Source organism: Gallus gallus, chromosome Z, assembly GCF_016699485.2.
Source record: "Gallus gallus isolate bGalGal1 chromosome Z, bGalGal1.mat.broiler.GRCg7b, whole genome shotgun sequence".
Taxonomy (NCBI): Eukaryota; Metazoa; Chordata; class Aves; order Galliformes; family Phasianidae; genus Gallus; species Gallus gallus.
In genome coordinates, this window is record NC_052572.1 from 2,088,877 (window position 1) to 2,115,338 (window position 26,462).

Below are 26,462 nucleotides of genomic sequence, written 5' to 3' on the forward strand. Positions count from 1 at the left end.
AAAAACTCATAAATAAATTTTGAATTTCTACGTTAAGCACTCTCTTTCCTAACTCTTTGTATCTGTGTACAGTGGGAGCGTCTCAGAGCTCAGCTTCGTCCAGTTCCTGGAACCAGAGCTGCTGTTCTCAGCACACCTGGCTTTTTTCTTATCCTCAGCACGTGCTCAGAGCACAGAGCTGCTGTGAAGTTCTATCGCGGTGGCTGCTGCCGTTGGTTTGCAGTGCAGCAGCTCTGGAAATGAGGTAAAAACGCATTTCCTGCTTCCACCCGCGCTCTCGGGAGGGTGAGGCCTCACTGCACGGTTTACAGACACGGCTCACAGTTCCAAAATAGATGAGGGGTGCGCAGTGAGAAGGAACGGCGGTTCCGTGCAGCACCACCGCTCCACCTGAGGCAAAGCGGGGACTCGAACGGCGCGCTGCCGAACGGACCCCAAACCCGCATTTCCCTCACGCTGCAGCGTTCGGGTTTTCGATCCACATCCTCTGCCCGTTGGATTTCGTGCGGTGCCGCGTCAAAAGGTGAATAAACACCAACCAACTCGCAGGCGGGCGCCCGTCCCCTACGTAAGCCCAATCACTGCACCCTTCACCGCCTCACACCTGAGGGAGCGGCGCTCCGCACGGGTCCTCACGGCGCCCTCAGCACTCGGGCTGCCCTCCGCGATGCCTGCGCGTGCGTGGCGCCTTCCCGCTGTCCCCGCGCGTACCGGCGCTCGGTGGGGCAGCCCCGCGCTGTGAGGACCCCGGGCTGTGAGGACCCCGCGAGGACCCGGAGCGGCAGGTCGGTGCGGCGGGGGGAGGGGTCGGGGCGGTTTGGCGTCGCTGTTCGCCGCAAAGCGCTGAGGGACGATGATCCCTCTGCTGTGGCTGTTAATGGGAATAATAAGCACAGCACTGGCCCGTGAGGGACGCTTGTCGTCGTTGATCTCCATCCGGACATTGAGCCGTTGACCGCTGCTGGGAGAGCGTGTCAGGCCTTGCTGACCCACATGGCGTCAGTGGCTCTCGCCGTGCCCGCCGTGCGGTGACACCGTCACAGCGCTGCTGGGCCGCGGTGGTCGTCTCGTGTCGCATCCCCCTTTCCCCTTTAGCACAGCTTCCAGGAGGAGCACAGTCTGCAGGAGGAAGCCGTGTAACCTTGGCTTTAAGCATCGAGTTTGTGTAGTTTTGATCACTGATAAATCTGTAGGTGATTCATGTTGGAGAAGGCTTACAAGACCCCCGAGCCATCCCCGCTGTGTCCCTCAGTGCCACATCTCCACAGTTCTTAACACCTGTAGGGATAGCATCTCCACCACTTCCCTGGACAGCCCATGTGTGTCCAAGATGGAACAGCTGCTCAGAGAGGCTGTGGATGCCCCATCCCTGGAGGTGTTTAAGGCCAGGTTGGACGGGGACTTGGTCTGCCTGGTCTAGTGTTAAATGTGGAGGCTGATGACCCTGCATGCAGCAGAGGGGTTGGAGATCCATGATCCTTGAGGTCCCTTCCAACCCGGGCCGTTCTATGATTCTATGAAGTCTTTTTGGATGGAATATTAAATATACCCAGTCACAGTGCTGACTATTCTGCATATTTTAACAAGCCCGTGTAATTATGTAGTTTGTAACCAAAGCTGCTCAACAGAAAATCCAAGCCCGTGATGGTGGGTCAGACGCTCATTACTGCCTGACAGACAGGAGAAAAGCTTCTGTGTGGGACATTTGCTCAGAAGAGTTGCAGACAACTTGCTTGTGGAGCAATCTGCAGCGCTTGCAGCACAGCTATAACGTAGTATTTTTTGAAGACAGCTTTTTGGACTTGCACGTAGCCTCACTGTTTTCTTCCCCAACTTTTACACTTGCTAGCTTCCATTTCACACTGAATCTCTTGTACCTATTTCTGTAACACAGAAAAGCTGCTGGACTGCCTCCTCTGCAAGGAGTAACTGTTCTGGGTGCCAAATATCCCTGCGCCCCAGGAACTCCCAGGCTGGCAGTCTGCAGAATCCCCAGTGGCTCACACCTGCACTGTCTCTTCTGCAGATCCAATTTAGAGAAACAAAATGAACAACATCCACTTTTTCGGAGTGTTTTGAGCTTTATCATCGTAGCTTAGTAGCGCTGTATTCATTTTTCCTTGAACAACACCTCTGGTGTCGCTGGGACTTGCTGCAATGTGCTTGCTGAGGCCTTGGACCAGCAATCCCAGACCTAATGATCCTCTTCCCAACTGCTGTCATTGTTCAGAGAATTTTTGACACACAAAAAGAAAGGCACTTAACAAACAAATAGCACCTGATTTCCATATATAGAGTCTTTGGGAAAATACCACCCCATCAATTATGCATTTTTTTTAAACGCTGCCTTTTATTTCTCTGTCTGAAGGGGCCCATTTCACAGTACGAGTAATGTTCTGAATAATCCCGGGCTTGGCACCAATGAGGCGCTTAACTGAGCTCCTTATTTTTATTACCCATTGTCTGCTAACCGGTTTTCTGTCATTTCATTTCTTTGCCTTCTCCCTGGGGATGAAGGATGGCAGCTCGGCGCGCGCTGAAAGCTGTCCTGGTGGATCTCAGTGGCACACTGCACGTCGAAGACTCGGCCGTGCCGGGTGCGCAGGAAGCTCTTAAAAGGCAAGTAGCTTTAAGAGCTCTTTCTGTTTCCTCTGGTAGGCTGTGTCAGGACTGCTTGCACAAAGATGCTTCTTGAAATGGGTCTGAAGATCTTGCCTTCTCTTTCTCAAAAAATGGTGTCTGAAGAAATGATGGCATAGTGAATCAATTTAATCTCGCTTAGGTCAGGGCAGAGCGGGCTGTGCAACCCCAGGAATCTTTTTTTTTCTATTCTGGCACCATTTTCGTGGAGAACCCATCTTGCAAAGGCTGAAGAAAAGCAACAGGAAGTGGTGAATGGGGAGTGGGAAGAATAAGTCAGGAGGGAGGCGTAGGGTTGAATTAAGCATGGAAAGTTTTTACTGGAGTTGTACTGTCTGCTTGAAGCTTTTATAAAGCTAGACCATTGTTTGGTTGGAAATCTCACAGAAGAATTACGAAGCTGCAGTTCTTTCCACAAATAATACTGTGGCAATCATTATTTTTTGGAAGATGTAGAATGGCAAGGAACTAAAAATGACTGAAGTGTTGGATATCCATTCACTACTCAGTGAATCTTGTTAATCCATGTCATTGTCCTCTCTAAAGAGACGACAAAATGAAAGGCCTGCAAGTTGCTTGGGAAACTTGCATAGATTCCATTTTTAGGGTTAGCTTTCAGTACTGAGGTCAAAGTTTAAAAAAAAAATATTAACAAACAGTTTTGCTTGTTTTTTGCTAGTTCATGCTTGTGAAAGGTCAGTGCATTTTTTTTTTCTGGGCAGCAGAACAAACGAGAGAGAAGTGGCAGGTGCAAGCAAGACTTCCAGATTGACCAACTTTATCCTGATGTACTCCATACAGTCCTGATGCCAGCATTTGTTTCTATAGCAACGAACAGAGGAAAGTGATGGTAGGGGAATAATTAAAGGAGATGCCATGGAAATTGTCACCTAAAATTATTTGGCTGTTCAGTAGTGTGTGCTAGTAATGTAGGACAGTAAGAAGTCAGTAAACAAAAAGTGTTCTGCAGCTTTGAGACTTTGCTTTTCTTCTGTCAGGCTGCGTGGTGCTCCGGTTACAATTCGGTTTGTGACCAACACCACCAAAGAGTGCAAGAAGGACCTGCTGGAGAGGCTGACCAAACTGGGCTTTGACATTGCAGAACATGAAATCTTCACGTCTCTGACGGCAGCCAGAAATCTTCTGGAGCAGAAGCAGGTGCGGCCACTCCTCCTCGTGGATGAGAAGGCCCTGCCTGATTTCACAGGTGAGGTGGGTAGTGAGCAGCATGAGAGGAGGTGTCGAACCACTGACTGTCTTCATGGCTCTCCTCTTGACACCCTTCCGCAGCTCCAAATGGCAGTCAGAATCTTCAAATAGGCAGGAATTCAGATAAAACTTGATACGTGCTATTAATTTGCTGCATAGAAAGTAATTTTTATCACTGCATCATTGGAGATTTGTTGCACCTACCAATATCCAGGCCTGGGGCCCCCAGCACAAGAAGGATGCAGAGCTGTTCCAACAGGTCCAGAGGAGGGCATGAGGATTCTCAGAGGCTGGAGCATCTCTCCTACGAAGATAGGCTGAGGGAGCTGGGCTTGTTCAGCCTGGAGAAGAGAAGGCTGCATGGAGAGCTCACAGAGAACTCTACAAATATGAAAGCTGCGAAACCTAATAATATGTTCCACCTGATATCACATCCAGAGAAATACAGCCCCCAGTTCTCAGTAAGGCTTTTTTGGGGGGGTTAGAAACAGTTGAAATAGCAGCTGAATTTACTGAAGTTAAATAAATTTAATCTTAACATATCTGGGATCTTTCCGTCAGTTTTACAGTAGCTGTTGCTAATTCTGTATCAAATGACAAAGAATACAGAATACACTGGCAACACTTTATGCACTGCTTGGATTTGGTATGGGTTGTTTTGTGTCTTTGTTCTGCAGGAATTTTGGCTTACACTCAGTGCTGCTCTTGAAACATTGAAGTACGCTGGAGAATATTTTAAATTCCTGTTAGTGACTGCTATTGAATTATTCTTAGATAATCTCCCAGTAAAGTTGGTCACAGATGAATGAATGTAATCCATTCTTGGTTAATGGACCCAGATGCTTTCGGGTGGTGTCACAAATCCACATGGCATCTCTGCATGCTGTGCTTTACTGTCTGAGCTCACTGCAGGATGTGTGCAGGAGACAGCTCTGACTGTACTCTCTGGAGACCCAGGAGCTTGAGCTGTCATGGTGAAAGTGTGGAGAACATTCCGTGTGAATGTATAGATCCACACCTTTTCTACAGAGGTTTTCTTCACTTCTAAAATACATAAAACCAGTCTACAAGACGCATCTGTGTCAGAAAATGCTAAATTTTGCTGCAAAGTGATTAATTTTGCTTGTTGCACATGCTGACTGTCTATTGCTGAGTATAAACAAAATTTAGCTCATTCAGAGTGTTCATTATCATGTTTTGATGTTCCAGGGATCGCCACTGATGACCCCAATGCAGTGGTCATAGGACTGGCTCCTGAACACTTTCACTATGAGATGATGAATAAAGCTTTTCGGTAAGTCGGCCACTTCTTGTGGTTGTCATGTGCTTTTCCTACAGTTGTTCCTTGCATGTTCTTACAATGCCAGGAAATATTCCCATATCACCACTACGTAGTGAGGATGATGTTAACCTTTATGGGTTTGTGCCCTTAACCATTAACTTCCACTTCAAGAGGCTGGAACATGAGTCTGTTGCTGCATCTAGCCCTCATTTCCCATTCACAGGGAAGTCAGCAGAGGGAACTTGTGCTGGTGTCAGCTTTCTTTGGTCTAACGGAGTATTAGTGCCTGACCACATTCTCCTTTTCTTCAGCCGTATGTCTGATCCACATGCCTTGTCCTGTACCGCTCAGATAATTCAGTCAGTCACTGACTGTGAAGAGCCCAGGATGAATGGGCTGGTAGGCAGCTGCTGGGTCGAAATCCATCATGAGGCTGGCTAAATCCAACCCAGTATGAGTCCCAAAACATGATACATAGCGTAAGTCCATTCTCTAGGCACTGTTTGAAATGACTGAGACTAAATTTCTTTTCTCATATACATGGGATTTTGATGCCACGTTTAAAAGAATTCTCTCAGGTGAGATCCTTCCTGTAAACTGCTGAATGCAAGTGGTTGTAGTGCCACTGTCGAATTAAATCCTTCTGTATCCTAGAGGCATCCTCCCACTGAACATAGCTGGCTGCTCTCAGATACATGTGCCAACTCTCTTCTGACAGAGCTTGCTTTGGAATGCATTGATCCAATAGAAATATTTTGTGATAATTAAGTGGGGAGCTGACTGAGATCAGAGAAGTTACGGTCATTTCTTAATTGCCTCTCCTCCGTTTTACTACTCACTGCAGATAGTCCCATGTTCCATGCAGGTTTTTAACAGGTTGGCCAGCTGAGAGGTGCACCTGGGAATCCTTTTATTGTGCACAGAACAGTTGGGAATCCAGTGACCAGTTGCTTTCAGCTGTCTTCCAGTTGGGATTTTCGCCTATGGGAAGAAGCCCAAATCCACCTCTGTTTCTGAAGCATACTTAACTGGGGAATCCAATGGAACACAGATGTGCCTAATATCTTTGTGCCTTTTCAAGACAGAAATAGAAAATCAATGCAAAACGATCCATCTCCTACCTGAGATTCACAGGAACACCCATCTCTGCTGGAATTTTACTTAATTCTCCAACTGAATGCTTGCTTCTATGATTCCATGATTCTAAATTGCACTGGAAGACCTATTTGGGTCTTCATGAAAGTTAGTGGGTGTTTTGACATCAACTTAAAGGCGGGATCAGGCCTTCAGCTGTAAATATCTTTAACTTTCTGTATTTTCCTCTTTATCCTTCAGGTTGATTTTGGACGGTGCTCCTCTTATAGCTATACATAAAGCCAGGTATTTCAAGAAAAAAAATGGCTTGGCTCTGGGACCTGGACCTTTTGTAGCTGGACTGGAATATGCCACAGACATCAAGGCAACAGTGGTGGGAAAGCCAGAGAAAACGTTCTTCCTGGAAGCTTTACGAGGGACTAGCTGTGCCCCAGAGGAGGCTGTCATGATTGGTGATGTACGTGGGTGCCTTATCACCTGCCTGCTAGTGCAGTGCTCAGCTCCAGTGTATGGAGGGGCTCCCTACCCTTGTTAAGAAACTGTGTCCCTGACCACAACCTAACTGTTCTCTTCCATCCCAGGACTGCAGGGATGACGTTGGTGGGGCCCAGAATGCAGGCATGCGTGGGATTTTGGTCAGGACTGGTAAGTGCGTGATGAATTGGTCATTTCATGAGACAGTGGTGGGTCCCATCATCTTGTTCTGGGCACTGGCAGCTCACGTGCACAAAGCAAAGCTGTGCACTGAGCCTCTGGAACCTAGAGAACTGTTGCTGTAACATCTTTGATTGTCAAAAGCAGTCATATCACTGTAGCCTCCACTCTTTCAGGACCTTGATGACATTCCCTAGTAATTATACTGGCAGTTATGTATGACGTTTCCTTCAGACAGAAGTGGAACCTTGTGGGACTGTAAGGTGTTACCAGCATGGCTGATACTGTGATAGACCCATGGGTTGGGGAAGGTCTTTTTCTTTTACTGAAGAGATGGGAGATGCTTGTTGCAAGACAGCAGATAGACATTCCTGCTGTCATGTGTGACTGCTGCTGATCCCAGAAGGCTGCAATTTTTAGAGAAAAAAAGATACCCAAAGGAGTAAATGCATCTTTTTGTTCATTTTTTATAGGTAAATATCGACCAGCGGATGAAAACAAAATCAATCCAGCTCCTTATTTAACCTGCGAGAGTTTCCCAGAGGCAGTAGAACATATCCTAGAGCATCTGCTGTGAAAAGTTGAATAGTTCGAAGAAACATCTGGTTCACAGAATTTACTCTTGCTTCCAAAATTAAGGTCACAGGATCAGTGCATGCTCATAAGAAACCTAGCCATAAGCTCCTTCCCATCAAGGTGTGAAAGGGAAGAGGAGCGGTGCGTGGCCCCAGCATGGTCACAACACAGCCCTTTTCCTGCATTCATTTCTTGAGGCAGTGATTAGGGACCTTGGATGATCAGCAGGACACGTAGCACAGGAAGGCTACAGCACAACTACTTTCCTGAAAGGTGCACGGCATGTGGTAGAGAGTTCTGTTTGTCTTCAGTTTTCATGAAATAGCTGATGTAAAACCCACTCTGAAAAGTGTTAACAATAAACTGAACTGGAAAACCCACTGAAAACACTCAAGTAAACTGTAAAGCGTAACAGCACTTTAGTCAGCCTGCAGTGATCTCTTTGTTCTAATTTAAAGGCAGAGATAAGAGCCTCTAAAAGTGACTCTTATATTAAAATATCACCATTGTTAATAATAGCTACTGTTAGCATCTTTACTCTCATTGGAGCAGATCCTGGTTTTTGTTTTTCAGATTTTACATAAAATTAAAACTGTCAGCAGTGTACAGATGTTTTAATTAGATGCTGTTATTAAAAAGAATGGTACTCAAACAAAAACCTGGTATTAAATGCCTTAGACTTTGAATTTTTAAAGTAAGTTAGACTTCAGCAGGGTCCTATTAACACTACAGTTCCAAAATTTCACTATTGTTGTTTTTTGTTTCTTTTTAATGTTATGGGAAAAACCCTTCATGAGCCGTGGGGACACATTCAAGTTTTTACACAGTTGGTTAGTAGAGCTGTAAAATGAAATTTAATTCTGTCATGTGCATTGCTTCTCCTCTGTGTTAAACACACCAATATGAACCGACTCCGTAATGATGGGAAATAGCTTTTCTGGTCCATTTGCAAACTGTAATAATCAAAGTCCTTTACAGTTGTTTTACAGTGCTCCTGAGTCTTAAATTACTAGATTGTAATTATACAGTACTGGAGTATTAAGTTTATTGAAAATATAGGTTTGTGTTAATGAGCCATGCTCATTCTTTGTTAACAAAAAATCATTGTGATGAATGAACGGGAAGCTTGCCTTAAATGAAATGGTCTGGCTGCAGCCAGGTGGTGGGTTACTTACAGTTAGGTTAACCTACAGCTGTGAATAAATTTAAACATCTGCTGTTCTGCCAGCACCTCTGAATCTGTGTCGTTTGTTGCTGGAGCGCATAAAGGGGGTTTGTGGACTGCAGTCAGAGTCAGGTCAGGGAGGTGAGAAATCTCTTAAGTAAAATCCTGGGAAGAAATTTATCTCGTGATTGTGCTAGATTATATTGTTTTTCTACCATGACTCCAAATGTTTCTAATTCCTTGCCCTTTCCACCTTGGAAATACCCCAAACCAACCAGTAAGTAATACGCTAAGGCTTTGATTTCATAGGAAAACGACAAGCCAACCAAATGTACCAGGCACTGTTAAGCTCAATTGCATTGAAAGCAGTCACTTACTTAGGCTCGGTTAAAAAGGCACACAGGTCTCTGCTGGCAGAGCTGTGCTGATTGTGGTCCCTTAGTCAGTCTCAGAAAGGAAGGTTACTCTCATCACCTTTCTGCTCCACTTCTTGGACTCCAAACCTGTAAACAGCTACTGAGAATAAAGACTGAACAGCAATCCATCTTTAGATCTTTATACTTAGAGTTAAGGCTGGAGTTTTCATGTCCTCTGACATTTCCTATTGGTTTCTTTTCTCCCAGAAACTCAGCACTCCCTTCTCCATTGCCACTCAGTCCTTTGGAGGTGATGCAGACGACATTTTTGAGTAGTGAAAGTCTTTGAAGTGCTCAGTCTTTTAGGATTTTTCTTCTCAGACTGATTCAAACTCTCTCTGCCAAGCTGTGTACTTCTGGCTGAGCTTCTTTGCTGAAGGTTTGGTGTGGGCAATCACATCCAGGAAATCTGCTGTTGTGATCATGTCCAAATGGACTGCAGCTAAGTTACTGTTACCTACGGAAAATAAAGCCAATCTGGTTTGCAGTACCAAAAGGTACTCTTTCATGATCCTGCCTAGTATACAAAAAAAATAATGAACTTAATGAGATAAAGAAAAATTCATACTTATGCAGAGAGCACAGATATTGACAAAAAGCAGGCTCATTTTCAGACGTTGCTAGGTAGATGTTTTAAGAAAATACAAGTTAGAACTTTTCTAAGCAGATGACAGAGCTCCACCTGCTGGAATTATAGGAATTTCCAGACTTGAAGCAACAGCTCAGCATTTCCCAGATCCCATTCTCTAACTGAAGCTGTGTACCTGGTTGATGGTTTTCAAGGGCATCGAAAACTTTCCTCACTGGTCTCATGGCTGCTTCCTTGCACACGAGTTTGATGTCTGAGCCAGAATACCCATCAGTTTCCTACAACAGAACGAAACATTACAGCTTACAGGCTCACAAATCAGAAAGCGATGGCGTTTAGAAGCACAGAATCACAGAATATTTTGTGTTGGAAGGAACCACATGGATCAGCGAGTCCAACTCCTTGCACCTTGGAAGTGCAAGAAAAATACTAGACATTTGCTTTCTAAAGGACTATTTTCTGTAGGTAAACAAAACCTCTCCTTTCTGTGTCTTTTCTCATCTTCCCTGTTAATAAAGTATTTCCTCATTTTCTTTCCTTTATGAAACAAAACGGGGAATTTTCTCTGAACAGAAGTAAAAATGGGCTAACTGGACAAATTGTAGGTATGTCCAAGGAATTTAGGAAGTGACAAGGGGCTGAATAAGGCAAGCCTGATTTCCTTGTCAGTCTCACCCCTGTCTGAATGCTCTTTTCTCCTGCAGCAGTGGAGCTGGCACAAACCTTCCCTACGCAATTAACTGCTCATTACCCCAATGAATTGGAAGCGCTCCCAGCTTGGTGAGCTGGGTCCTCAAGCCCTTGCTACAGTGCTGCCTCACCCGGCCCAGCAAGCTGTAGTCCAGGTCCGTTCTCAGCTCTACTCCTCCACTGTTGCTCAGAGGTGGCAGCCAATGCTGGATCATCGCCCGCCGTGCCTCTTGATTTGGGAGGTCAACCAAAATCCTCTTCTCCAGCCGCCGCAGCATGGCAGAGTCCAGCTCCCTGCAAGCAGAGAAGAGGAATCACCTCAGAGCGCCAATGTGTCATGAGACAAAATTCTAATGGAATTTTGCGTATTCGAAGGAATATTCATTTTCACGTCCTTGTGATGAACCAATGAAACCTGAAAGAAAAAAGGTTGATTCTTTCTGTTCCTTTCTCAAAGCATTCCATGACAAAGTCCTTCTTTCAAACAGAAAAATACACTGATTCCTTGAGTGAAACCTTTTTGCCAGCTAAGTCTACATACAAGCAGTACTTCCAAGTAGGTGCCAGCCCAGGTTTCTGCAGACTCCAGGATGCCTGGCTCTCACATCAAAGGGATCAGGAGTCACTCTGTCCACAGAAAATACATATTCTTGTTATCTTTATTTAGTTTACTTGGTGAATCGTTCTGTTAGTGATCAAATATAAGGTTTAGTGACAACAACCAGAACAGAATAATAAGCGCTATACCAACCCAAAAATTCTCTGAAGTAACAGCTCACAGAAATATTAAAAAATCCCTGCATGAAGAACCTGTAGATGACCTATGGGAGAGCGTGGGTGGCTCTTCAGAGCTCTCCAAGGTTGACATCATAAGGCATCACACCTTCTTAGCACTTCAGGGAGACAAACGAGATAAACACCTATTTTCATTTCCGATTTGTTTCTATTGACAAGTAATTTGTCCATAGAAAGTGCTGTGCTGATGAGCAGTGGGAAGCAAGGGTGGGCAGCAAGCACAGGCTGAAGAGGAAGATCAATAGCAGCAGTGCAGCTTAGGACAGCATAAAGAGCTTTGTTTAGGCTTCTTTTCATTCATCTAAAAGCAGCTTGGTACTATTTTTTTTTTTTTTTTATAATCAATAAATATCCAAGCTATACAAATCTCTTGAAATCCAACTTAATACCAAATGTTTGCAAGAACACAGGGCTCTGTTGGGAAGCCACAACCTCTGGGCCATCATACCAGGGGTATTTTGAAACTTTGCTGCAAAATACCCCTATACAACTCATGATTTTTTTCAAGAACCATGGAGATTTCGCACTTGGAGTCATGGTTAGTGGCCACGGTGGGGATGGGTTATGGCTGGACTTAGTGATTGTAGTGCTCCTTTCCAACCTTAATGACTACATGGTTCTAAGACTGCTGGTAGCCTAATACACACAAAAATCATCTGTAAACACTTAGGTGAGATCTTTAAGGAGGTTCAAATCCCACCGACGTATCTGGAAGGAAAAAAATCCATATTAATCAAGGCTAGGAGCTTCACTAATGGTGTAAGATGTTCATGGATCTCACTAGGTTTCCATGTTCCTAAAATACTCTTCTGAGTGTATACTCAGAGATCCACCACCAGCCACGTGGTGACCTTCATTGCTCATTTTCCCCTCCCAAAAGGGTAACAATGCCACAGTAACAAACATTTCTAATGTTTTACTAATGAACCATACAAGAGATGAACGGGTTATTAGTGTGTTATATAAACTTCACTGTTCACACAGTAGCTACTTATTTTTCAGTATTTTTATACCCAACTGGAACGTAATTAAGTCACAATCTGCTCAGTTCCTTTCATGTAGATACCTTAAGACAAAATGGGGTGGATTTTGTACTGATTTAAATTCACAAGATTGTCTTAGACATAAACCCCCAAATTCACATGCATACTCTGCTATTATGGCTATAAAAGCCACTAATGGTTTTGTACTCACACTGTTGGGCCAGGCTAAGGGCCAGCCTAGCTTGTACATCCAACTTCTACATAAATTTCAGGTGCTCACAGTCATTCTCCTAGTTAAAGAGCCCATGAGCCCCAAGCAGGCATCAGGTCAGGTTCTGAGCATGTCCATGCAGCAGAGAAACAGACCATCTATTTCTCTGTTGATAGTCTCACAGCATGGGAAATCTACCTTCCACCTTAAATGCAAAAATTACATTTTATGAACACAGAGAGGATTTTCCCATGTATCTCCCTATGGCACGCTTGTGAGAACCAGCCAGAAAAGCATTAATCATAAAAATCTTGTGGGTTGTTACCCAGAAGTGAAGCAGAAATGAAGCAAATCCAGACTAGTTCCAGACCTATGACAGCCAACTTCAGAAGCAAGCTTTTCGATGTGCTTCAATTCCCTGCACAGGTGTTAGCTTCTACTTTGAAAAAAGGTTTATGAGATACAAATCCATCCACTGAAAATAGCTGTGCTTTCCCAACAGCCACTATTTCCCCCATTTACTACTTGCAGTTGTTTAATAAGGTTTGTATGAAAGGTCCAATTTCAAACCATTTATTCTATTCCCAATTATGTCAAAGGAACCAAAGAACTTTGTCCCTCAACTTTTAAAAGTCCCATTTGTTACCAATAAAATCCAACCTTCCTATTTATGGAGTATCCTTCTAAGCACTAGATGTTTTAAGCACCTTACAGTTCCAAGCTGAAACCCTTCTTAGCTTAAACATAGTAAATAACTTGCCTCTAAAGTCAAATACTCCATTTTAAATATTAGCAGCTGGTAGCACCGGCATATGTTGACTTTATTATGGATTATTCTCATGTGGCACAAATAGCAAGAATTGTAGAGTTTAAAAGTAAAAGCCCCAAATTAATCTTTAAATGCTTTAACCAAATATCAAGGCTTTTTCTGCAAAAGTCTAAATAAAATCTTTATCTGTGCTTAGAAGCTCATGCAAATGTATTCAAAACGTACTCTCTGGATCTCTTACCATGGCAGATTGGAAGCTGCTAAAACAAATACAAGATCATCAGACCGGGCCAAGCCATCCATCTGCACCAGTAATTCTGTTTTCATCCGCCGACTTCCTTCGTGTTCACCGCTACCAAGATTCAGAGAAACATTATTTGCTCAGTGCATTAAAGTAATCATCTTTATTTATACAGTGTCATTCACAGCAACTGAGCCCTCGTCACCACTTTGCCCCAGTTCCAAGCATGATTAAGCTCCATTAGCTAACATCGAAGTATTAAAATCAAGCTTTCTAATGGTTACTTAAATGCACTCTTTTCAGAGCATTAGAGTGAGGAGAATTCACCATTACTGAAGCCAAACAAAATATATACATATATATTTGCTGTCCTTAATCCAGGTAATCAGTTGGATCTTCTGGTCCCAGATGTAGAGCTCTTGGTAACTCCTGGGCCAAATCCAGAGATAGCCTCAGAGCTTGAAGATGGTAAGAACTACCACTCAGGTTTAATTACTTACCCCTCCAAAGGCACCCACATATCAGCGTGATGTTAGTACTTAATAGGGTTATGTAAAAATAGCTGTATAATCTTTGATAAAGGTCTTTACTGAAATACGTAACTGATTGATGCTAATGAGAGCTTTCAAAAAATACAAAAGCAAAATTTGGTCCATAATTTACATCTATTAACTGACAATTATTATAAGTCGTATCTTTATTATATAGCATATTCAATTTACACATCTTTGTAAGAATATAAGTTACAGCAGATGACGTACATACACCCCCCCCCCACTCTAATGGGTTCCAAACTGTCAGAACAATATTTTTGTATTTCTCCTGCCTCTCCTGCACGTTTAATCTTTTCAATCTGTTTTTAACTATAAATTTTCTACTCCATGGATGACAGTAATAAAATCCTCCCACCCTTGAAACTGTAAGTCCTGACAATGTCATCAGAATTAGTCCCTTTAATGAAAATGCCACTCCACTGTGGACACTGCATCACACGGTGCACTGCTTCAGCCTGTGCTAAGTGTTATAAACCAGCTGCTTTTTACTTGCCTCTATCAAGACACCTGTTGTTTCCCACAACTGTCTTTACTAACTTTTCAAATACAACACCACTGTTTATGCATTATTGATCCTCTCTCCTGGTTACAATTTTTCTGGACGCGTGCTTTTCATAGTTCCATGCTCAGTTCCCTCACCCTTTCCTCAGAGGAGAGGTATTCCAGCCGTCTGAGCATCTTCGTGGCCTCCTCTGGATCCACTCCAACAGCTACACAATCTTCATGTGCTGGGGGCCCCAGGGCTGGATGCAGTACAGCAGATGGGATCACGAGGGCAGAGCAGAGGGGCACAATCAGCACCCTCTGCCTGCTGCCATCCCTCTGTTGATGCAGCTCAGGATACTGCCTTCCTGCTGCAAGTGCACACTGCTGGCTCATGTCCAGAATTTTGAGTGCTTCACCAAGTGCTTCTCTGCTGGGCTGCTGTCAGGGAGTTCTTCTCCCAGTCTGTACATATGTACCTGGGATTGCCCCAACCGAAGTGCAACACCCTGCATTTGGCCTTGTTGAATCTCATTATTTGTGTGGTCCCACTGTTCCAGCCTGTCCAGGCCCCCTGGAATGACATCCCTTCTTTCTATTGTGTCTGCTGCACCACTTAGCTTGGTGCCATCAGCACACTCGCTGAGAGTGAACTAATTCCCATTTCCTATGCTGCTGACAGTGATCTTGAAGAGCACCAGTCCCAGATGCCCCTGGGGGATACCACTTGTGAACAGCCTCCATTTGGACACAGAGCCATTGACCACAGCCCTCTGGCTGCAACCATCCAACCAATTCCTTATCCACCAAATAGTCCACCCTTCAAACCTATATTTCTCCAATTTAGAGAGAAGGACAGGACGTGGGACCATGTCAACAGCCTTGTACAAGTCCCAGTAGATAACATCAGTTGCCCTTTCTTTGTCCACCAATGCTGTCACTCCATCACAGAAGGCCACCAGATGGGTGAGGCATGATCTGCCCTTGGTGAAGCTGTGCTGGCTGTCTCAGTTCAACTGCTCATCCCTCATGTGCCTTAACATGTCTTCCAGGAGGAACTGCTTCATATTCTTCCCAGGCACAGAGGTGAGGCTCACTGGACTGTAGTTCCCCAGGTCTTCCTTTCTACCTTTCTTAAAAATGAGAGTGATGTTTCCCTTCTTCCAGTCACCAGAAACTTCACCTGACAGCCATGTCTTCTCAAACACGATGGAGAGCAGCTTGGAAACCACATCAGCCAGTTCCTTCAGGACCGTGATATACATGCCATCTGGCCCCATAGACTTGTACATATTCAGCCTCACAAAGTGGTCTCAGACTTGCTCTACTCTTACACTGGGAGAAATTTTACTCCCCTCATTCTCACTTAGAAGTTCAGGGATACAAGAGACATGGGAACCTTGATGGCCAGTGAAGACTGAAGCAAAGAACTTGCTGAGTACCTCAGCCTTCTTAATGTCTCCCCAAAAGGTGTTCTTTAAGAGCTCCCAGCTATGTTACTCAGAGGCAGATCTTCACAATCTCTCAGTTCCTTAACACAGAGAGCAGCTCCCCCATCCCTTCTGCCTTGCCTATCCCTTGTATAATGTTTGTAGCATTCGATCGTAGTATCCCATCATGTTTCTGTAACAGCAATTAGGCCATAGTTTTCTAATTGCACCGTGGTTTCCATCTCCCCTTGCTTATTTTCCATGCTATGTGTGCTATTGAAAAGATGCATTGAAAAGGGGTACGAATACTCTCCTAAATCTACTGAAAGTGCTCTTCTTAGTTACCCAGAAATGGTGCCTCTTTGACTCATCACAGACTCCAGCTCATCCAAGAAGATTGTGGAAGGAGCGTGGTACCGGGCAAGCTCAAACAGCACCTGTGTAGAGAGAAAAAGGACAGAAAAAATAAAGGAAAGTAAATAAAAAAAAAAGCATTAAGGGACACTGGTACAGAAGCCCAATAACAGAGCCCAGACACCAAGCTTATAAGACAAAAGAGGGTATGTGCTCCGGATAGGCTGAGGGTCCCCGAATCCTCTCAAATTCTGAAAGGTTTGTAAAGGAGATATAAAGAACACAGGATGTAATCCTGTCTTTATATGTAAATCTTTCTGCTCAAATCCTATCAGAGTACCCTGAGAATAATGGGATAGAAGAAAATGATCCCTCAGAGGATTCTGGGAACTCCTGCATTGTTATCGGAGATTAAATATCCTGTCTTTTATTGGTGCTCCATTTGTAGTTTTTTAAATAAGGATTTGAGGAAAAAAAACAAACAAACAACAAACTGCACCATAATGAAAAAAATGGACTTACTCCCTTGCTGAGTATTATGCAGTTATTTTGTTTCTCCTGATGAAACAAACATAAACTGCTTGAACCACCAGGGCTAGATTAAAAAACGGAATACTAAGCTGACAGACAAAATCTGGGTCTGTTATTCCGAAAAAAAAGTTTCATCTATTTTTTCTGCAATCAGGGAGAGATTTACATTAGTAGTAGGAAGATATAGTCCTTTCTTTTCTGTGGTGAAATACCACAGAGTCAGTGGTATCATTGCAAGTGCTGCATCATATTCACAAAAACCTTTCAGATGGCGTTGTGTCAGAACACAAACAGTCCCATCCCTTCTCCTGACAGAAGGGAAGCTAGGGAGCCTTGGAGCTGACCCTTGCAGAAGGGCTGAGAAGCACTTTGATAGAGTCACTAAGTTCAGTTAGCAGTTCTGCTTGCCTGTCTCTTAATCAATGAGCAAAAAATATTTGCTGGCTTTGGGATATCTGCTTTATTTTGTATTACAAAACAACAATGCCACACCAAGAATCTGTTTTGCACATTCTGCAAAATCTTCCTCAGTCTTCTGCAGAAGTGATGTTCCCATTTTAAGAACTAGATACGGAATTACATGTTTTGTCTAAAACAGGAAGGATTACAAATATCAGAGAAACACACCTTTCCAGTTCTGTTTTAAGCTCCAGTTCTTTAAGCAGGAACCTGATATTGGTGTAATGAAGAAGATAATCACTCTTACCCGGACAAGCTTTTCTGAATCACCTCTCCATTTGCTTACAATGGTGGATGCTGATATGTTGAAAAATGTTGTGTTGCATTCTGTGGCAACAGCCTTAGCAAGCAATGTTTTGCCAGTACCTACCAAAAAACAAAACAAAACGAAACAAAAAAGCGTCAAAGAAATTCACTTTCTAAAGGAATACAATTCAAATGCTTGAATAGTTCCCCTCATCTTCCTATTAGTCAGATAAAAGCAATTAAGTAGGAAAAGTCCATCCAGGATTGCCTGGGGGTTGGACTGAATGATCTCCAGAGGTCCCTTTCAGCCGCTACAATTGTGTGACTGTGACTCCATCGGGTCAAGGCAAAGTTGATTCACGTGGCTCAAGCTGAGCAGCAGAGATCTAATACTAATTCTCGCTTCTCCTAATGCTTAGTGCAAGTATTGTATTTTTGTAAGATTCCAGTATAGAAATTGTTAGGACTGTGAGAAAGGGAAATGGACAGGTTCGAGTGTGAGAGACAGATGTTAATCAACCACACTGTCTCCCTCATTTCAAGTTACAGAACATTTTCTTAGCAATACCTTAATACATGAGATCTTGTTAACACCAGTGATTTATTTGTAGTACAAAAATAGAATGAACAGACAACTGGAAGGGTTGTAAAGATCTCCATACCTGGTGGTCCATACAGCAGTAAGCCTTTCCATGGAGACAGAATGCCAGTAAATAGCTGAGGGTACTGTGGGAACCGAAAAGGAATTCATGGATTATAACTGTATTATCTATAACAAAACACAAGGGATTGCAAACCCTACCCCTGCTGCTCCTAGTGCATGCAGGAAATCTAACAACTCTGAAGAGAGAAGGAGAAACAAAACAATATAATATATACAACCTGAGTATTGAGAAAAATACTGCACTGACCACCTGAAATTGTTTTACATGTATTTTTCAAATGCTTCAATTCTTCAATGATATTTTCTCCTACACGTTTGTTCACAGTGGAATAGCATAGGCCAAACCCAGAGCCTTTTACACTCCCAGAAGTGTCAAAGAACAGGACCCCAAACTTAGGAGTTTTTATACTGAAAGGATGTTTTCCTATAAAAGAATGCCCCTTCTGTGAAGCAGGAACAGTTCTAACAGGAACTGCCTACAAAAGCAGCGAAATGGGTAGAAAATGTGACCACCACTCATCAGTCACAAGAAAAATGTTAATGAGACCAGCAATTGTTTTCTCTTCATCTATTTAGTGCCTTACCCTTATAGGATAAACAACTGCTTCCTTGACGAGCCTTTTAGCTGCATCCAGACCAATGATATCATCCCACTTCACGTTTGGGTTATGGAGATAAATGTCCTGCAACACATGTTGCATCCTGTTAGCAAAACTTCACCTCTGGCAAAGTAAAAAATCAACTCTGTTAAAAAGTCATAGTGTTAAATAATTATCATTTAATCTTGTGTAATAGTACAAACTATCCAAATCTTCAGTGAATCTTTCCTTTCCTTTGGTAATATTTTGTGGCTTTGCCTTCCAGAGACTAATTGTTCTGCAAAAAATATCCTTGGTATAAATACTTGGGATACATTCAGCTCTCTAATAAAACAGGCAGGCTCCAGAGACCAAAGAAAAATTATGTGCTTATGTCCAAGGGGAAAATTTGATTTAATACAATTAGAAAAATTATTTATATAGAGTAGATTACACTTTCCCTTTCTATTAACAGCAAATTAAGATGAATCAGATTTATGACACCAAGTAGAGGCTTCCATAACTGTTTCCAAATTAAATTAGATTGTGCTATGAAATAGATACCACATGCTATTTATTTTTATTGATTTACACAGTGATGATTACCATAGCAACTAGGCAATTTAAAAAACATATCCCTTAAAAAGCATATCATAATGAAAGCTAAAGCAACAAACAGCATTCCCATCTAACAAAGATAGCCAAGACCTCTGTACAAATGAAATAAAAATCCGATCTTACTTTGCTAACAACAGTTGCAAGTTCTCTCATCTCACCATTCATACCAATAAAAGCACTAAGGGGTTTCAGTAAGCGTTCCTAAAATTAAAAACATATAAAAATAAATTCTTACCAGACTTCAGTTATTTTTAAATAGACAAACTGTAAAATAGTTTCAGAAATAAAATGGTGCGCCATAGCAATAGCAACTTTGAAAGATGGATAAGTATGATGCTTTTGAAACAAGCCATATTGGTAGTAACTCATCTTTTCAACTGACAGAATCTAATCCCAAAGTAACATTAAAATGAGCAGCTCTCTTACTGCAGATGTAATCCCAAACATGCCATACATAAATTAAGAGTGAAAAATGTAAATACGGTCATCACATTGCCACAGACTCTGATATGAAAGTCTCAAGTGAAGCAATTGCCAGGCCATTGAAGTACTGTGGGTTTCTGCCAGTCTGTGAATCACAGATTCACTTCACAAATCCTGTGAAGGCACAATTTGTATTTGCTGCCTACTTGTGTGTTCAAAGAGTCAACAACTGTCAAGAAGTCAGACAGCATCAAGTATGACTTAAGGAAGAAATATACCACTCAAAAACCCAAGACCTTTTCTAACACTTCAGAAGCATCACCGTGGTATTTTGTTTTGTTCCTGGTTATAGAAACCTCATTTTAATGTACACTAAGTGGAAATACAAAAAGAAACACTTACCGATGGGTCTGGATCCCCAGTAAGGCTGCTTAAGCCTATTCCATTTGGGGATACTTTGACATGCTGGATCATCCCATGGAAGTCAACTTCTTGGCCCTAAGGAAGAAGATAATGTGATAGTGCTTACCATGATGGTAGCTCTACTGTTAAAGACACACCAGGCCAAAATTGTGCTTAGCATTACAGCAATTAGTTTCCTTGTTGCAGATTTCAAATACAGGAAGCAGCGGACTAAGGAATCTGCATACATTTCTATCATAAAGCACGTTAGATTTCCACCAACCCTTCTTGGGTGAGGGCCTTCTCCTCCTCCTCCACTTCTGTTGATTGCTGAGATGCTTAAGCCAAAGTCAGATTGCTCCAGAGTTACTGTGCTCTCATTATTCTGAAAAAAAAAAAAAAAACCCACAATAATTTTAAGACAATACATTGTTATACTGTTCAAGGGCTACATTTTTTGTAAGGGTGATAAATGCTGAATAATTAGATCTACTGACATTAATGGAAAGACTGCTGATTTCCATATAGCTTGAGTTACATGACTTCTCTTCCTCTGATTTTGGTTTGTGACTTGCCCCCCAGCTGACAGAAAGCAGTTTCTCCTGAAGTCTAACATTGTTGATGGTGGGACTTGATGATCTCAGTGGTCTCTACCAACCTTAATGATTCTATGATTCTATAATGCTTAAATTACATAATTAGGAAAATCCTGAAGTAATAAAAATTGTATGATCATCTCACTGACTTTAGCTACTCCAGATAAAATCCCATTGATCTCAAATGCAATACGGCCAAGATTAAACACATTTCAACCTGTCTGGGGCTCTCCTTGGTGGGTGATTTTAGTTCTGTATTCCCCAGTGAAGTTTTTGATGATGGTTGTTGCATCGGCTGCTGCTTGATCCTTGGGAGATTCTGAGAGCTCACTGCCCTACAATACAATACAAGAAATTTTTGCTTCGAGGGCACTCACAACTTCTTTCTTACTTCAAAACAACATTATTATAACTATGCTGTATGTTGCTGTTAGAGGAAAATGTTCTGCCCAGAAAAAAGCCCCATGCATTCTTCTTACCTTCTTTGCCTTCCTCCAGTTCCCAGCTGTTGTTTATTTTCTGCTGTGGCAAAATTAATATTAAAAGGGAATTAAGGGACACTATTAAAAAAAAAAAAACTTGCTTCCCCCGCCTCTCCCTCCCCCCTCCAAAATAGTTTGGAGCATATTTTAATGACCAATGACCAATGATTAAAATAGTGATGAAAAAACAAAAATATCCCTTTGGGTCCCTCCCAACCCAAGATATTCAATTTCCCCTGGATCTCAAAGTTGCTCTCAGACATATGAAATGTTGTAAGCTGCTCCGAGATACTCCCAGACCATCAGCCCTACTCTACTGATTTTATTTTTTTTTCTTACAAGAAGTGTAGGAAGAGATGTTGGTGTTTTCTGCACCCTCCAAGTTCTTCAGAACTGACCTCTTAGGACTTCCATACATCACATTTTGTGCTCAAGTGCAGAATCACTCAGGCTCTCTGAGTTGTAACAGAATGCTCATGTTCTGGCTTGCCTTATTCTGCATCATTCAGTTATATCTCAGACCTTTAAGCACTTTGGAGGAAATAAACCAACTACTTGTTTGGCACATTACCTTTAATGTATGCCCTAGAACTATAGTAAGAGCATTCATGCAGTGAGCACAGAGGTACACCAGAACTGTCAGGAATGTATCATTTTAGGTTTTGAGGGGGAAAAAAAAAAAAAAAAGGCTTTCTTTTGGAATACATACCTGTGTCCAGGATCTTCCTTGTGATTTTAGGGTACTTTTGAAATTTTACAAAGTAATAGCTTTCATATTCCATCAAAATTGTCTCAAGGTCAACGTTGTCACAAACTTCATAGCCACGTAAACCTAATTTTGTCTCTTGTTCCAAAGTGTTCGCAGCATCCATGTACCTGATAATTACAAAAAAGTAATGAGCACAAAGTTGTGACTTGTACAGAATAGAAAGTTGTGAGTTATTACAGAACACAACGTTGTGAGTTATTACAGAACACAACATTGTGAGTTATTACCTCATTGTGATTTCTGAGAGAAAAGGGAAACAATGGTATTAGTATACGGTACTTTTAAGCTCTATCTTATCACAAGATATGTGGTGTCAAATCCACGAACTGCATTTAAAAATCCTTTTAGCAAGGGATTGCTAAATGTGTTTGGAAATTATATAGGACACTGTTGTTGCAGAAACTGAAACAAATAAGTGGGGTCATCAAGATATTTAATAGTAGCTTAGCTCTTTCTCACGTGGCCATGCTGTCCATTCACCCCTCAGAAGACAGAAGCACACAGTAGGGGAGGTCAGACATTGAAACACGTAAGGCACTGTTATTCAGATAACATACCCTTCCTCCATTAAGTAATGCAAGATGAGAATGAGGAGATTCTTCCGCCGAGCTTCTGTTCGCAGCTCATCCTGTGAATGAAGACAGGACTTGAGCTCAGATATAATGTTCACTTTACTGCTGTAAACAGCACCTCAGTGCAGCCTGTAGAAAAAGATCAAGGCAACAGCAGGCAAGATCTGGAAAACAATGTACTGTTAATAAACAGAACTCATGTGGCTTTCAATGTTATTTTTCTTACACATTATCAGAGCTACTGGATGGGTGGAAAACTTCCTAGAAGTAAGCAAAAAATAGCTTGAGGCTGACAAATAACTTATAGCATTGCTGTGACTGTGAATCTCCACCAGATACAAGCTGCTGGGCATTTTAGGGTCGGGCTCTTTCAGATAACATACAGCATCCTGCAGATGTACACATTGAGACTGCACGATCTGTAAAGGGCACCGGGTAGAGCAAGCAAACTGGTCGAGCAGAGCAGGTATTTTCCGCGATTTGCTGCAGGCCTGGGGCCATCTGGTGGCAAAATGAGGAACGGCTGGGAGTTGGTTTGAACATTTCTTATCAGTTGGAAATGTATTTCACATATTACTAAACAGATCGGTAACATTTTCCTTCTGGCTTTGGAAACAAAGGAATCAAAGTGGACGGTGGTGTATTCCAGAGAGGTGCTGCAAATAGAAAGGAACCAGTTCATGCTCATGAGCAAAGATGAAAAATCAGCACCCTGCTGTAGAAGGATCTTTCATTTCCCACTTTTCCAAACCACTGATATTCGGGAAACATTCTGAATAGTGGATGTTTTCCTATTTCTCCAGGAATTCAGCTGCCTGTAGAGAGGAAATGGTAAATCTTCTGCTGTGTGAAAAAACAGGAGAACAGTGCAAAGTTACTTAAAATTCAGTTTAGCTTTATAGTGATTTAGCCTTCCTGTTTAATTAGTAGTTGGAATTGCACATTGTTTAGAGCCACTGGTATTTCAGAGGATGTTTGAGATGTTTGAGTGCTTACAGTTTAATAAGCTTCTATCCTTAAAAGAACAAAAAAAAAAAAAAAAAAAAAAAAGGATGTAATTACATTTTCAATTACTACAGGGGATTTAGGGGTCCATGCAATTAATAAAAGCTTTAGGCACTTAAGTGTGATCTTCTTTTAAAAACTAAACAGTTGAGCACTTAGCCAATTATCTCCAACACTTAGAGAACATTTTATTTATTTCTTGCTTAACAAAAGCATGCAACATATCCCTCTCTTTGCAGTCATTTAAAATTAAATTCTGGCAGAACCACATATTTCTTAATTGAATTCATTTTGTTATTTCCACCCCTCTTACTAAAATGCATTTACTTCAAAAATCAACTTAGTATTGTGCAATTCCTTCAAACTGACTGGGCTACTAAAAGATTAATTTTACTGTGTAGTATTACATCAGTATTTGGCCCAGGATTTTGGTGTGAATACGTATGATTGCGTGAAGGACATGTGGCATGGTGAGTTATTAAATAATACAAATTAAAGATGCTGAGTTTACAAATTCATTAGGAAGAATTAACTCTCCTTCTCATTTGTACGAATTCACAGTTATACCACAGTGAACACCCACTCCTGCAGCTGGACTGTGTTCATTAAGGTTTATTTTTTGAAACAATTTTCTGAGACCAAGGTTTCCCAAATCCCCACTGGGGAGGTTATGAAACAGATCCCTTCGCTCCTGCTGAAGCCCTCTAGTGGGATCTGGGCTCAGGAAGGGACTATCATGGAGCCCTCCGCTCCTGGGTAAATACAACATCTACGAGGGACGCTCCAAAAGTAGTGCCTCCTACTTTGTTATGTTGGCCCACAGTTTCAGATGTGGTTATGTTGGTACAGCAGTAGAGTTTGAATCTTCCCACCATTCTGGTGGCCTTCTATGATGGAGTGGAGGCACCAGTGGACAAACAAAGGGCAGATTATGTCACCTACGTGGACTTGTCTGAGGCCTTTGACATGGTGCCGCACCACACCCTTATCTCTCCAATTGAGAGATAAGGGTTTGAAGGATGGAGTATTTGGTGGATAAGGAACTGGTTGGATAATTGCAGCCAGAGGGTTGTTGTCAACAGCTTCACGTCCAGGTGGCAGCTGGTCACAAGTGGTCCATCCCAGGGGCCCATGTGGGACCAGTACTTGTTTTATCAGTGACACAGATGACGGGATTGAGTGCACTCTCAGCAGTTTGCTGATGGCACCAGGCTAAGTGGGACATGGACGTAACAGAAGGAAGGGATGTCATCCAGAGGGTCCCGGACAGGCTGGAGAAATGTGCCCACGCGAATCCAATGAGGTTTAACAAGGCCAAGTGCACGGTGCTGGGTCAGGGCAATCCCAGATGTGTGTACAGACTGGGAGAAGAACTCCACGAGCGCAGCCCTGGGGAGGTTCGAGCAGCTGGAGGACATGAGGCAGCAATGCGCACTTGCAGCCCAGAAAGCCACGAGCGTCTTGGGCCGCATTAACAGAGGGGTGGCAGTGGGCAGGGAGGGGACTGATCCCTCTGGCTCCACCTGGGCCCCACCTGGAGCATGCGCTGAGGGCTGCGGCCGTCAGCAAAGGAAAGGTGTGAAGCTGTCAGAGCGCGTCTAGAGGAGGGTTACAGAAACCGTCCAAGCGCTGGAACACCTCCCCTGGAAGAACTCAGCCCAGACACACCCCCTCATGCCGCCACGAAAGCAGCTCTCAGCGCCTGCGCACCGCGCCCGGCCCGCCGAGCATGCGCAGAACCCAGCGCTGTTCCCATAGCAACAGGACGCGCGGCCTAGCGTTCTTACCGCCTCCCTCGCCTGGCGCGCGGCGCGCAGCACCTGGCAGGAGAGCTCCATCGGGCGGGCAGCTGAAAGGCGCAGTGAACGGGGAACGACACAGCCGCCACAAACCGCCGAGGCCCGCGGCCCCGTTCGTCCTTCCCGCAGCCAATCGGAGCGTCCGAAGGCGAATGAATGATTGAAGAGCTGTCCAATCAGAGGTGGAGAAGATGATGGCGGTTTAAACGATAAGCCAACCACTGTGGGGAGAAAGGGCGGGGCTGGAAGTGGAGCTGACCAATCGCTGTCGGGCTAACCAGAGCAGTGGGCGGTGACAGGGGCACCGAAGCTAGCCGAAGTCCAACCAAATCAAATGGAACTAAACCAAAACCATCCCGAACGGCCCTGAAAAGTGTTAAGCGTGGCCATCTCACCGAGACAGGCGGTGGCAGTGGGTGTTAAAATGGAAGCGAGATGCTCAGGAGGCCCTGAGGGCCCACCGAACATGGAGGGCTCAGAGTGGGTCTGGTTAATGTCACTGCATCCCACTCAGGTCCTGTCTTGTTTAACTGTGTTTAAACTTTGAGGCCTTAAAGCCGCAGGAGAGTGGACAGTGGGTTCATTTTCCATCCTTGGGAGATTTTGCTTTATAGCTCTGAAAGAGAAATTCCCAAAAAGTTAGAATTCAGCTTATCCCAGCCAGGTTTCCAAGATCTTATTGCTGCTGTTGTGAGCACAGCTGCGGTTCCCAGTTTGGAGCTTTCTGCAGTGTCTCTTTTGGAGGAATAGAGGCTTTGGGTGTGTGGTTTACAGCTGTTTTTGTGGAAAAACAAGAGTTCGGTCGTTAGAGCGCAAAGAAACTTTGGTAGGGTCATAAGCTGACATCATTTTATAAACACAATAATGTTCAGGAAAACAATTCTGTAGCCAGCATTAAAATACTTTCCTGCTGTGCTAATAGGCAAAATATATCAGGATCACCCTCAAATGTTAGGGTAGGCAAGTAAAATTAATTGATTTTGTCATCAAAACTGATTAGAATATAAAGGATAGAGATGAATAACTGAAATTTCTAGTGTATAGCTTGGTCTCGTAAAGAATGGGGAGAAGAACGAGGCCAAGTAATTTACAGTGCTTAAAAAACTGAGTTGCAATGGAATGAGTCAAGCTCTGTTTACAGTGACCTGTGCACATTGGAAACCTCCAAAGAAAATACTTCAA

The 26,462-nt window shown here is 43.1% G+C and overlaps 2 protein-coding genes across 11 annotated transcripts; one reads left to right on the forward strand and one right to left on the reverse strand.

Moving 5' to 3' along the window:
* Positions 1–742: 742 nt before the first annotated feature.
* HDHD2 (haloacid dehalogenase like hydrolase domain containing 2) lies at positions 743–9,527 on the forward strand. 3 transcript variants are annotated; one of them, XR_006932336.1, is made up of 8 exons: positions 743–785; positions 2,518–2,619; positions 3,639–3,847; positions 5,059–5,143; positions 6,467–6,683; positions 6,808–6,871; positions 7,354–7,729; positions 9,245–9,527. XR_006932336.1 is itself a non-coding variant. In XM_046905534.1 (7 exons), exons 2-7 carry the CDS (start codon positions 2,519–2,521, stop codon positions 7,455–7,457), a joined length of 780 nt encoding a protein of 259 aa, XP_046761490.1. In that variant the 5' UTR covers positions 743–1,189; position 2,518; the 3' UTR covers positions 7,458–8,694. The 3 variants fall into 3 exon arrangements, 2 of the variants coding, with proteins under 2 accessions (XP_046761490.1, XP_414700.4); XM_046905534.1 differs by lacking the exon at positions 9,245–9,527 and having other exon boundaries at positions 743–1,189; positions 7,354–8,694; XM_414700.8 differs by lacking the exon at positions 9,245–9,527 and having other exon boundaries at positions 7,354–8,694.
* Positions 8,205–25,411, reverse strand: KATNAL2 (katanin catalytic subunit A1 like 2). Of its 8 annotated transcripts, none has more exons than XM_015277411.4 (16): positions 25,269–25,411; positions 22,462–22,532; positions 21,845–22,011; positions 21,133–21,172; positions 20,871–20,988; positions 20,341–20,442; positions 20,058–20,153; positions 19,356–19,433; positions 18,621–18,719; positions 18,035–18,098; positions 17,374–17,492; positions 16,128–16,219; positions 13,316–13,426; positions 10,448–10,610; positions 9,802–9,904; positions 8,205–9,494 (listed from the first exon to the last, which is right to left on the reverse strand). In XM_015277411.4, the coding sequence occupies exons 1-16, from the start codon at positions 25,317–25,319 to the stop codon at positions 9,355–9,357; spliced, it is 1,614 nt and encodes a 537-aa protein (XP_015132897.2). In that variant the 5' UTR covers positions 25,320–25,411; the 3' UTR covers positions 8,205–9,354. The 8 variants fall into 8 exon arrangements, with proteins under 8 accessions (XP_015132897.2, XP_414699.4, XP_040512564.1 ...); XM_414699.8 differs by having other exon boundaries at positions 21,133–21,175; XM_040656630.2 differs by lacking the exon at positions 25,269–25,411 and adding an exon at positions 25,150–25,200 and having other exon boundaries at positions 21,133–21,175.
* Between the last annotated feature and the right edge of the window lie 1,051 nt (positions 25,412–26,462).